This window comes from Narcine bancroftii, chromosome 10, assembly GCF_036971445.1.
Source record: "Narcine bancroftii isolate sNarBan1 chromosome 10, sNarBan1.hap1, whole genome shotgun sequence".
Taxonomy (NCBI): Eukaryota; Metazoa; Chordata; class Chondrichthyes; order Torpediniformes; family Narcinidae; genus Narcine; species Narcine bancroftii.
This window is the reverse complement of record NC_091478.1, coordinates 2,037,590-2,051,162: the sequence shown is the minus strand read 5'-3', so window position 1 is coordinate 2,051,162 and position 13,573 is coordinate 2,037,590. Positions and strand designations below refer to the sequence as shown.

Sequence of the window (13,573 nt, the reverse complement as noted above, 5' to 3'; positions counted from 1 at the left end):
GGGTTAGCAGGACTGATCTGCGATCCGAGTAACCAAGTTGGGGTGGTGTGCACCCTTGTAACACTCTGTCCAGGCTGTTCTCTGCTGCCAAAATCAATGTGCTGTTGAAATCATTGTAAGGACCATTTCAGGTTGGTATAAGGTCCCAAACCAAGAATTTTGGTGGGTGGTCACTCATCTTTGAAAGTAGTTGTCAGAATTTCAATTGTGCAAGAGTGGTGTGGGATTTCCCTTCTATTGTTTCTCCTTGAAAGAGTAAATTTGCTATCAATCGGCACTCCAAATTCATGGACTACGAGCAATTAATATTGTTCAGTAAATTGTCTCAGTGGAAAATAACATTTATTAATGGTTTTGGCCCACACAAAATTCAATCAAACGTGTGCTTTTTTTCTGTCAATAAAGATTTATGTTAATTTTGCTGAGGACAGCCAGGAGTAATCATTTTATCACAGCAAGGCAGGAGTCAAAAGACATGGGTTGAGGGCAGTAGGATGGGTTTTCCTTTCTCCATTGCTTCATTGCTGAATGGGTCATGTGTCCCATTATGGTCCTGGGCAATCTTTGGTGTGATAGTCACTGGATATTAACAAGCTTGTAGCAGCCTGACACTAAGTGTGTGTTGCAAAAAGCCATAAGGAGCCGCACAACATTAAGAGTAACTAATGACTTAAATCTTTGCAGGTCTCAATCAATGGTTAAAAAGATGGTGCCTAAGACCAAAGTTAAAGGAGCGGAGGCAGATTTAAGTCTGGTTTCCTCTAATTCTGTCAGTTTGCAGCCTTCCCACCGGTAACTTGGGAACAATTGACCTGGAGGTGTCAGTAAGAAAAGTGGTGGGAGTAATATAAATACATATAATTTGGGGGGAAAAACTCCACATGTCAGGCCAAATCTGTAGAAAGCAAAAATGGAAACAATATTTTAGGTTGAAGACTCGTCTTCACAAATGAAAAGGAAAAAAAAATTGCAGGGAGGGTAGTCAATCTCTGATCAGGTAAAATTGGGGTGACTTTAGGGATAAGGTGTACACAAGGTTACTTGGTCAATGAGTGAATGGAAACAGATAGAGAATGAGAGCATAGACATTAGAACCTAGACACAAAAATGTAGGAATTGTGAAATGTGTGGTGCTACACCACCGGCCGACTGCAGGGGGCAACACCTGTACCTGCAGGAGTTAAGGGGACAGGACAACACCTGGCCGGCTGTAAATCAATCAGCCTGAAGGGATCAAGCCCCACCCGGTCGGGTGTCAATCACCCTCCAGGATATAAGCCTGCGCCGGCCTCCTGAAGCTCACTCAGAGTTACTGCAGCTACAGCCAGCCTGGCTCTGTGGAAGTCTTTGTGGATTAAAGCCTGTTGTACAGTCTTTACCTTGTGTGTGTGTGATTCTGCCTAACAGCGCAACACAATTTAATTCACAAAATTTTCCCACGGCTGCCATGGAAAAGCTCCTGAGCACAGGGAGCCTTGAAGTCAACCCACGCCACCCACAAGCCCAGACACGTTTCGAGATCTGGCAGCATGCGGTCGAGGCAATCATCGAGGCAGATGAAGGCGGCATCCTGGACTCAGATTGGAGGAGATTGGTCCTACTCCGGTCAAAGCTGGGTCCCCATGCCTTCCAGGCAACCAAAGGCTGCTCCATGTACAAAGCGCAATGGACACTCTCGAGAACTTGTACAAGTCCCCCATGAATTCGATCTGTGCAAAGTACCTCCTCAACACCCAAGCCCAGCAACCCGGGGAGACGGCTGAGTCTTAACTGGGACACCTGCGAGAGTTGGCCCGACCGTGTCTGGCTGAACCTGGGGTAGGTGCAGAGAAAGTCGAGAGGCTGATCCAGGGCGCCTTCGTCTGAGGGCTACACTCTAGGGCCATCTGGCAGAAGCTGCTGGAAGACAATATCTATGTCCTAAACAAGACAGTGGAAGTGGTTCAGCGGCAGCCCTGAACATCGAAGCCTTCGATTTCTGGTTCCCCCGGGCTCCCTCAATGCCCTCTCACACTGCTGCTGCAGCCCCAGACCGAGCTGGGGAGGAGAACATCGCTGCGGCAGGCGCCCAGCGCCGCTGTAAGTACTGTGGGTACTGGTGTGGGTCAGACTGACGATCGCACCAAAACTGCCCGGCTAGGAACCAGTATTGTTCTCAATGTGGCAAGAAAGGCCACTTTGCTAAAGTGTCCCTCTCAAAACCAACCGGCAGCTCAGCGGCCATCTATGACCTCCCCCGTGGACTCCTCCACGTGCGCGTGCCATGTGGCGCCATTGTCCCCGCTACGACTTCTGCCTCCCCTGACTTCGACAGTGCAACATCCGGCCCTGCCAGCGACAGTTGCAGCATGTGCCCCGAGCACCTGGACCAGCCCCCATCCTCGCCAGCACCACTCGCCGAGAACTACAGTGACATCACTTCCGGCACACGGCATGATGTTACTTCTGGCTCACGTAATGATGTCACTGCCGCCGGCACAACAAACACGGCTGTGGAAGGAGGCCAGCTACGCAGCGGGCCCCCACGTGCCACCGCCATCTTGGGCCAGGCAGCGGCTGACATGGAGGGCCCTCGACGATGTTGAGAATGACGTAGTCAACACAGGCGATGATCAGGCCGCCCTACCGATGCTCCCCATGCCTCCAGGTGCCAACGCCTGCCACACGCCACACCCCACGACCGAGGTCGACGTGGTCAACACGGGCGATGACCAGGCTGTCATACTGATGCTCCCCACACCTCCAGATGCCATTGACTACTGCATATCGCACCCCATGATCAATGTCGACGTGGTCAACATGGGCAATGACCAGGCCGCCCTACCAACACTTCCCATGCCTCCGGATGCCATAAATCGCTGCGCACAACTGGAGAGTGACGACTCCGACCCTGAGACAGTCCTGGCCACCACCATGCTGACCAGGGACATCCCTCACGACCTCGGGCTCTCTATGATGGACGTGCAAGTCAATGGGCAGGTAACAAAGTGCCTGTTTGTCAGTGGCAGCACCAAGAGCTTCATTCACCTGAGCGCGGCCCACTCCCTGAGATTAAAAGTCCACCCCACCACCTGCTCGATTGCCGTCGCCGCCAAGGATAAGACTCTTGGTACCCTTGGGCACTGCTCAGCCAATATAACTGTGGGAGGGGAGACTTACACAGGGTTCAGGGTCCAGGTCATGCCCAAACTCTGCCCAGTCCTCCTTGGCCACCTGCACAGTGTCACCCCAACCTCCACTCACATTACACAGCACACCAACCTTCCAGCCCCGGCCAACCTGCGGCCTCTCCACACTGCGCATCACCCCACTGGTGTTCTTCCCACATCTTGCGCTAGCCTGCAAGCCAATCACTGCCAGAAGGAGGAGCTATTGTGCCACAGACAGAGACTTCATCAAGGCAGAGATGTGGCGACTCCTGGCGGAAGGTGACATAGAGCCCAGTAAAAGCCCTTAGAGAGCCCAAGTCCTGATGGTCAAAGGGGGAAGTAAGCCGAGGATGGTCGTGGATTACAGCAGACCATTAACTGGTACACCCAGCTGGACGGCTACCCTGCTTTCATCCACAGTGACCGGGGGTCTAGTTTCATGAGTGATGAGCTGCACCAATATTATACGGCGAGGGGCATCACGACCAGTTGCACAATGAGCTATAACACGAGAGGCAATGGGCAAGTGGAACGCCAAAATGGGGTGGTCTAGAAGGCAGGGTGGGCTGTTGTGTACTGGCAGCGTGCCCTGCCCGAGGTGCTCCATGCCATTCGGTCGCTGTTGTGCACGGCTACCAACAAGACCCCTCATGACTGGAATGTTCCTCCCAGCATGGCTCACATCGAGTAAGTCTTCCTCCTACATGCAAAACACAACTATGCCTACGTTAGGTTCAGCAGTGGCAGGGAGGACACCAAGGGACCTGGCACCCACCACACCATGCCATCCTCCAGCCAAGGCATTCATCCACATCTCTAGGCAGCTATGGGGCATGCAGGACCTCCTTGACCAACAGGGGCCCGCTTCAGCCCTGGGAGACAAACCTGCCCCCCCAACCCATCCAATATGACCATAATGTCGACCCTGGCTCCCCCTCCGCGCGGCACCACACCAGTTACACAGACCCCTGCCGCCAGCCCCCCCCCCCCCCACTTCCCCTCCAACCAGTGACCAGGAGCCAGTCCTACAATGGTCACAGAGAGCCCGGCAGCCACCAGACCATCTCAACCTGTAAATGTTGTATGTGTATAGTGGGTACGATTCCTTGTTACTGCCCCCTCCCCTCCCCGGGACAATTTTAAAGAGGGTGAATGTGGTGCTACACCACCGGCCTACTGCAGGGGGCAACACCTGTACCTGCAGGAGCATAAGGGGACAGGACAACACCTGGCCAGCTGTCAATCAGTTGGCCTGAAGGGATCAAGCCCCACCCAGTCGGGTGTCAATCACCCTCCAGGATATAAGCCTGCGTCGGCCTCCCGAAGCTCACTCAGAGTTACTGCAGCTACAGCCAGCCTGGCTCTGTGGATGAAAGCCTGTTGTTCAGTCTTTACCTTGTGTGTGTGTGTGATTCTGGCTAACAATGCACCACAAAATGCAAAGTGGGAGGACCTCACTGAATAGGCAGTGACATATATTGACAGATATTTTTCATATGCAGTGTTTTTATTTTTACAAAAGGTCTGACTACCAGGTACAGTAATAAAGATAATCGACACACAAACAAGAATGTCAGTACAATAGAGATTTTTCTCACTTAAAGTTAGCTGTTTCCTGCAGATACAACTCTGTTCACTGCTGGTAAAGACATTTACTGCTTACAAGTCAATGTTCCCTGAAAATGTGCTGAGTTCCCTAATCACATCAAATGTTCAATACTGATTTGTTGGAATACTGCCAAAGTGGAATGACTCACCAGTCTGTACCTTCTCCACCACCCACAACTGGATGTGCATTCAGCTGCAAGAGGGAACCCCATCAGTGTTATTTAAAGAAATTAAAAGCCACTTGCAGGTAAGTTTTTTATTGAATTCTCTGGTGGCTGTTGAAATTCTAATTCTAATTTTGCTTTCTGTGTCAGCTGCTGAAGGACTTCAAACTTCTAACAAATTGATCCAATCAATCCCAAGGGAAGCCCAATAGTCAATTGTTGAGCATGGCCTCATGGTGCCAGAGATCTGGCTTCAATTCTGACCTCAGACGATGTCTGTGTTACGATTTGCACATTGTCCTTGTGATTGCCTGGGTTTCCTCCAGTTTACTCCCACATTCTCAAACCATGAGAGTTGTTAGATTAATTGCTCAATGTAAATTGCCCCTGTAATTAGCAATAAAACCATGGGGCTATGGATTGTGCTTCAGGATTGATCTGATGCAGTATTCTAGAACTGGTTTCCCCAGGGTAACTGCTGAAGTGGACTCTAAGATAAGTCTAGGGCAGGCTATGTTGACACATATAGTGTTTACTACTCCCAAGTGATTTAAAGCCAGTCTTACACTATTTCAACTGATTTCGCTGTGAGTTCACAAATTCCAATGTTTTCATTCTGCTATGGCTTCTATGATACCTAACAACACATTTCTGCCTGATCAAAATTTCAAAATATAGCATTGCCATCATGAAGACATGCATCTATCTCTTTTTATTCTCCTTTTTCATCCACTATCCCTCCTTGTCTTCCACAGCAGCTGTTTGCTAAAAATCTTGTAGCACATACTGAGACTTGAGATGGTAATAAACCTAATGTCTACAATCTTGAACATTGAGACCCACTTTGCTCAGTCATGCAGTAACCTAGACCATGAAATCAGTTTTCTAGCAAATGCCAGAGGTTCTGGATTGAATTTTCAACCTCACTTTGTCCTTTAAGAGAGAGCAATGTATACCAATGAATGCTGTTCAATATTTTGTCTGTCCTGCCTGTTGTAATTAAATAGCTGACAGTATTGGTAAGCTGAGAAATATAAATGTGATTCATGTATCCATGCTAAGACATCTGAGGTCATGACATAGCATTCAAATGCAGGACACAAACACAGATTTATAGCAATTGCAAACAGATGACTGATGAAGTGGACTGCAGTTGGTGAAGTGATTGGTGGAATAAATTGATTTAATTAACCTTGAACCATTCATGTGAGTTCTTTGGAATTTCTTAGAATGGTGCATTGTGTTTCTCAGAGTTTCATTCTTGGCATTGATCACAACTGTCTCCTCCATCTTCTTTTGAGGATCCTTCAGGAGAAAATGGTTCTACTCTCTTTCTCTGCCCACCTTCTGCACCAAGGGCTCCAGTGCATCATCAAAACCCATAGAGCCTACACCTTTCTATGTCATCAGGGTCTCATAGATAAGACAGATCAGGATGAAGTCCATCATGCCTGTCAGCACTTTCCGTAACGAAAATGCACTTTCTGTTTTAAAAGATACAGCCTAGCTTGAAAGAGTGGAGCTATTAACATGACTGGTCCCCTTCTGAGGTAATAAACACTTCAGTCATTAAAGGTCCATGAAATGTTTGATGTTGATATGAGTAATGAGATGAAGGCCTTGAGAACCATTGAAGGATAATGATTGCAACTGTGTTATGATTGAGACCTAATGTCTCATTTGTACCAATGAAGCTGCATTCCAAGAAATTGTACTTTTCAAAATGGAAATTTCATGAGAAGTTTTGTAATCATGTTGAATGCACAGATTTTTCATTATTATCTGTAAATATAAGTGATCAAAATAATTACTCAACCATTTACACAAGCTATTCAGGATCAAGTCATAATCACTTTACATTTTATTTATTTAACTCTATCAAACTTATTGAGAGTACAGGATCTTCACGTGCCAGTCAGATCGAAAGGCAAGGACAAAAGCCTAAGGGAACCGTGGTTTTCTGGAAAAATAAGGAGATTGGTTCAGGATAAGAGGGGGGCATTTACTAAATTTAAGAAGCAAAAAATGAATAAGATGAATAATTATTACACAGATTGCAGAAAAAACCTGAAGAAGGAAATTAGAAAGGCAAAAAGAAGGTATGAGGTGTCAATAGCTGATAAGGTAAAAGTGAATCTAAAAGGTTTTTACAGATATGTGAATGGAAAAGGAGGGTCAAGGATCGGACCACTAGAAAATGAGAGCGGTGAACTGTGCGAGGAACCGTATCAGATAGGAGAGATATTAAACAATTTTCTCATCTGTGTTCACGAAGGAAAAGGACATTGGACTATGTGAGATAAGAGAGGCAAATGGCTTAGTTATGGAAAAGATAGGAATTAGTAAAGAGAGGGTTTTGGAGCTTCTAGGGTCAGTAAAAGTGGATAAGTCTCCTGGTCCTGATGGGATTTTCCCCAGGATGTTAAGGGAGGTCAGGGAGCAAATAGTGGACACACTGTCAGTGATTTTTCAAAGATCACTAGAAGAGGGTGTGGTGCCACGGGATTGGAGGGTTGCTGATGTAGTTCCATTGTTTAAAAAAGGCATGAGGTGTCGGGTGAGTAATTATAGGCCTGTAAGCTTGACTTCAGTGGTAGGGAAAATTATGGAGGGTATTCTTCGTGATGGTGTGTATGAATATCTGGATAAGCAGGGATTGATCAGGAGCACCCAGCATAGGTTTGTGAAGGGGAAGTCATGTTTGACGAACCTTGTTGAGTTTTTCAAAGAAGTGACAAGAAAAGTGGATGAAAGTAGGGCAGTTGATGTAGTCTATCTGGATTTTAGCAAAGCTTTAGATAAGGTTCCACATGAAAGTTTAGTCAGGAAGGTTCAGTCACTAAGGATTAATAGAGAAATAGTAAGATGGGTCCAAAGGTGGCTGGAGGAAAGACAGCAGAGTGTCATGGTGGACAACTGTCTGTCAGGATGGAAGCCTGTGATGAGCGGAGTACCTCAAGTATTGGTGCTAGGTCCCCTCTTGTTCATAATTTATATTAATGATTTGGATGATGGGGTGGTTAACTGGGTAAGTAAATACGCAGACGATACGAAAATAGGGGGAGTGGTGGATAGCGAGGAAGGTTCTCAGGGATTACAGAGGTATTTGGTTTGTCTGGAGAGTTGAGCTGAAAGATGGCAGATGGAATTTAATGTAGAGCAGTGTGAGGTGCTTCATTTCGGTAAAAATAATCAAAATAGGACATATGTAGTAAAGGGGAGGACATTGGGGAATGCACAAGTACAAAGATATCTTGGAGTTATGGTACAGGGTTCCTTGAAGGTAGATTCTCATGCTGACAGACTGGTTAAGAAGGCATTTGGTATGCTAGCTTTCATAAATCATAACAAAAGGTATAGGAGCTGGCAAGTGATGTTGCGACTGTTTAAGGTGTTGGTGAGGCCAAGTTTGGAGTATTGTGTTCAGTTCTGGTCTCCAAATTATAGGAAGGATATAGATAAGGTGGAAAGGGTGCAGAGAAGATTTACAAGGATGTTGCCTGGTTTAAAATACCTGAGTACAGAGAAAGATTGAAGAGGTTAGGACTTTATTTCTTGGAACGTAGACAGATGAGAGGGAATTTGATAGAGGTGTTTAAAATTATTGAAGGGAATAGATAGACTAGATGCAAGTAAATTCTTCCCCCTGAGAGCAGGGGAGGTTGAAACAAGAAGACACAAGTTGAAGGTAATTTTAGGAGAAACATTAGAGGATGCTTCTTCACTCAGAGAGTGGAGGCTGAATGGAATAATCTTGTGGAGGAAATAGTTGAGGCAGAGTCAATTCTTTCATTTAAGAGGAGGCTGGGTATATACATGGATAAGAGGGGGTTAGAGGGTTATGGGCGGAGAATAGGTAGGGGGATCTAGCAGAGTTGTTTGAGTAAACTGGCATGGACTTGCAGGGCCGAGATGGCCTGTTTCCATGCCATGAACTGTTATATGGTTATTTTCTCTCTCAAACTGCAAAGCAAAGATTTTCAATGGCATATGTAGAAATCATGACTTCTTGTGAATTAGCTATATCTTTATCATATCAGTTGATAGATGAAATATAAAAAAAACTCATGCATGATAAAATTATAATTACATTTTATGAGAAGCAGGTATGACTGAACTTGAGGGTGATTTTTCTAAGTGTTGTTAGTTAAATGATGAATGTATGGGATGTATGTTGAGTACAAGTGATACTGCATCTGGAATGTTATGTACAGGTCTAGTCTTCCTACCAAAGGAAGGACAAATTTGGGATAGAGGAATTTAATTGAATGTTCCCCACGTTGATTTATGAGATGAGGTTCACCCTGTGAGGATAGAATAAGCGGACTGAGTATGACGGAATTGCTATTATTAATCTTCATTAAAAATTATATATATATTTTAGTAAAGAGATTTTGAAGGCTGGACAGGGACACACTTAAAGACACACACAATTACAGAGAGAAGCCATTTTCAGAAATGCAGCATCTGGAAAACAGAGCAGTAAAAATTAGAATTGAATTGAATTTGCTAAGGAGAAACCCCTGTGGACACAAAGAGGACTTTTGATTCAATGGCCAGCAGACAGAGAGCAATCCTTTGCTTTTGAATTATACTTCAGAAATGGTTTGAAGAAACTTGAAGTACAGCAGTGATATTATGTGATAAAGACATTTCAGAAAGATATCTTTAATCTTTCTTCTTTTTCTTTGGCTTGGCTTCGCGGACGAAGATTTATGGAGGGGGTAAAAGTCCACGTCAGCTGCAGGCTCGTTTGTGGCTGACAAGTCCGATGCGGGACAGGCAGACACGGTTGCAGCGGCTGCAGGGGAAAATTGGTTGGTTGGGGTTGGGTGTAGAACTACTGACATGGTCTTTGCCCTCAGACAGCTCCAAGAAAAGTGCAGAGAACAAAACAAAGGACTTTACATCACCTTTGTTGACCTCACCAAAGCCTTCGACACCGTGAGCAGGAAAGGACTTTGGCAAATACTAGAGCGCATCGGATGTCCCCCAAAGTTCCTCAACATGATTATCCAACTGCACGAAAACCAACAAGGTCGGGTCAGATACAGCAATGAGCTCTCTGAACCCTTCTCCATTAACAATGGCGTGAAGCAAGGCTGTGTTCTCGCACCAACCCTCTTTTCAATCTTCTTCAGCATGATGCTGAACCAAGCCATGAAAGACCCCAACAATGAAGACGCTGTTTACATCCGGTACCGCACGGATATCTTTAATATTGCACCAAGAAACATCTGAGGTCAGAAATGCAGTAGCCTCTCAGGAGAGAGATACTGTTCTAATTGCATTCTCTTTACCATGGGAGATACACAAATTAGTGGTAAGGAAGAGCCACTTCAGCTGGGTTTTTGAAAAGAGGACATTTCACCTTGTCCATTTTCACATGCCCACTTCATGTAACCCTTGCCGGGGTTTATGAAATCATTGTGGAAGAAAACATGTTCCGAAACCTCCATGCAAAAGATGGAAATCATTTGTATGAACAAATAATTTTCTGAAAACAACTATACAAAAATGTTGTGAGTTTGATAACATTTTAATCATAAACTTTAAAATCATCTCTTCAGAATTATGCCTAAACTGTAATGGTTTGGGTTTTGGCCCACACACACACACACACACACACACACACACACACACACACACACACACACCCACACACATATTTGTGCATAGTGGGGCTAAGTTTTAGAAATAAGTTTAGAATTAATTAATAAGTGTTATGTTATGAATAGTTATTAATAAAAATTATTGTTTTAAAGATACCATTTCTTGATTAATTTCTGTCGCGACTGGTCTAGTTTGTTACACTGAGCCTATACTATCTGGGAGTTAGAAGAACATGCAGTGATCTTAGTAAAATGTACAAGATAGATACAGACATGATCTCGAATATTGAGTCAGATATTCAGCTAAGAAGATTCACCCTTAAAGTAGTCAATCATTAAATGCTATACACAGGGAGATTGTTCAATCTCAATCTCTGAGTATATCCCAGACAGAATTGGTGGATTTTAGGTATTAAGGGAATCGGGAAATATTGGGTCATTGCAAGAATATGGCACTGAGGTAAAATTTCAGCCACAATGTTATTGAGTGGGGAGCAAGCATGGGTCTACTCATGCTTGAATTTCCAATGTATTCTGTTTAATTAATAACATTCATTGTCCTGCCGGGTTGAAAAGAAATAGTGAATGTTAATGATTACTTTTGAATTGTTTTCCAGGATTTGAAAACCGTGCTTTCCTTCGATCAGTACCCGGGGGAATTCCTGCACCCTGTGGTATATGCATGCACTGCCGTCCTTTTGCTCTGCCTCTTTGCATCTATTATCACCTATATTGTGCATCACAGGTAGGAATAATAAATAACTTGGAGATATTGATTTGTTTCTCTGTGAGTCATAGTGCTGGATGCAGTTTTTGTTTATGAAAATAGATTTCATCTTGGTCAAATTTCATCTCATTATAATTGAGTAAAAAAGATGGAATTTTTGGAAAATAACAAAATTCAAAGGATGGTCTGAGGCTGAAAGTGCAAGGTGGAAATTAACATAATTCAGATGCAAACAGAGCAGTAAGAAATGTTTTTGGTCAACAAAGAAATCAAATTTCTCACTCGAGCCAAACCAAAGCTAAAAATTAATATATATCTATAGCAAATAATTACTGCAATTGGATTCTCGACCCTGTTGGGAGACCTCAGGCAGTCCAAATCAGTAACATCACCTCCAAGACCATCCCACTGACCACAGGGGCCCCTCCAGGGCTGTGTCCTTAGTCCACGGCTGTTCACTCTGCTGACCTACAACTGTCCAGCTCAACACAGATCGAACCACATCATCAAGTTCCCTGACGACATGACTGTGTTGGGCCTGATCAGTAAGAATGACGAGTCTGCAGACAGAAATGAGGTGCAGTCATTCATGGACTGGTGCAGGGCCAACAACCTGTATCTGAATGTTAAAAAAATAAAAGAGATGGTTGTCAACTTCAGGAGGGTCCAGGGGTACCACACTCTGTTGACTATTGATGGCTTCACTGTTGAGTTTGTCAAAAGTATCAAGTTCCTTTAAGTGCCCTTGGCGGAAAATCTCACCTGGTCTCTTAACATCAGCTCCATAGCCAAGAAAACCCAGCACATTAGGCCTTTACTTCCTGTGAAGGCTGAGGAAAGTTCATCTCCCTCCCTCCATCCTCACTACATTCTACAGAGGATGTGTTGAGGTCATCCTGTGTCACTGCATCACGGCCTGGTTTGGAAGCTGTACCTCCTCGGACCGCAAGACCCTGCAGAGGATAGTGAAGTCAGCGGAAAAGATCATTGGGGGCTCTGTTCCTACCATGAAGGACATTTACCACACTCAATCCAGGTGAAGGGCAGTAAACATTGGGAAGGACTCCACACACCCCTCATGTCAACTGTTCTCCCTTTCATCTGGTAGGCAGTACTGTAGCACTCAGGCCCTTACATTATATATGTCTTAATATTTTAATCTGTTTAACTTCTATTCTACTTGTATTTATATAAATATGCTCCATGGTTCTGGGGAAACTCTCTCGTCTTTACTGTGCAAGAATGGTATGAATGATAAATAAAGGTGACTTGAATTGTCATACTAATATTCTGTTTAGAACACAAAAATAGAATGATCAATGGAATTTTAAAAATTGAAGAATTTTGGTGCATTTGGAACTTAATTTATCCCAACCTGACCAACACAACTGCAGCACAACCAACAATAGAAAACTGAATAATGCGGAATCATATAATCATTATACCATGGAAAGAGGCCATTTGGCCATTTGAGCTTTTGTTTGCTCTTTGTAAAATAAATGTAGTTGGTCTCATTCCCCAGCTCTATCTCTATCACTCTGTTTTCATACTTCCTTGTCTGTTTCCCCATTTACCTGATGGCACAGTTAGGGTAGGGGTTAGCACAATGCTGTTACACTGCGTGCAACCAGAGTTCAAATCCACCACTGTCTGTAAGGAGTTTGTGTATTCTTCCCATATCTGAATGGGTTTCTTCCGGGTGCTCCAGTTTCCTCCCACCCTCCAAAATGAACATCTGTTGTAGGTTAATTGGGTGTAATTGTGCGGCTAGGGCTGGAAGAGTTTGTTACCATGCTGTGTGTCTATATTTAAATTTGCCTTTCAAAGATGTGACTGAATCTATTTCCATAAAATAAATTTAAGGTCATGATTACATTTTTCCTGTCACTTCTGAGACACTTATGCCAGACACCCAAAATAAAATGCGCACTTTGTTAGTGGGATATTTATGTAGTCAAATTATGTTGTAATAGTGTGTCCAATTGTGTTCATTAGAAACAAAGATCAGTCTCTTGAAGTCAAAAATATCTGGAAGTCAATTCAATAAAATATGGGAAATCTGATCTTGAAAAGAAGAGAAATGGAATTCACTGCAGTTTCAACCAGTTTGATTCAATTATGATATTTACAAGATTCAAGATTCAATTTATTATCATAGTAATAAAACAGCATCATATTACATGAATTTATTTTCGCTGCTGCAAGGCGGGCAGATTCTTCACTGGCAGGAATTGCCAAAGTGCTTTTTGCAGTCTTACAGTTAGATTTACAGTCAGAGAGAGAGAAACACTAGAAGGTCCCCCTCAGAGTCAC

The 13,573-nt window shown here is 44.1% G+C and overlaps 1 protein-coding gene across 21 annotated transcripts in view; it reads left to right on the top strand.

Annotated features, from left to right (window-relative positions):
- The window catches only part of LOC138744075 (adhesion G protein-coupled receptor A1), a 558,919-nt gene that overhangs the window by 492,944 nt on the left and 52,402 nt on the right, over nt 1-13,573 (top strand). For all 21 annotated transcript variants that reach the window (XM_069899580.1, XM_069899579.1, XM_069899578.1 and 18 more), the window contains one exon: nt 11,151-11,278. In XM_069899580.1, the coding sequence (XP_069755681.1) occupies nt 11,151-11,278 (128 nt within the window). The remainder of the gene's footprint in view (nt 1-11,150; nt 11,279-13,573) is intronic.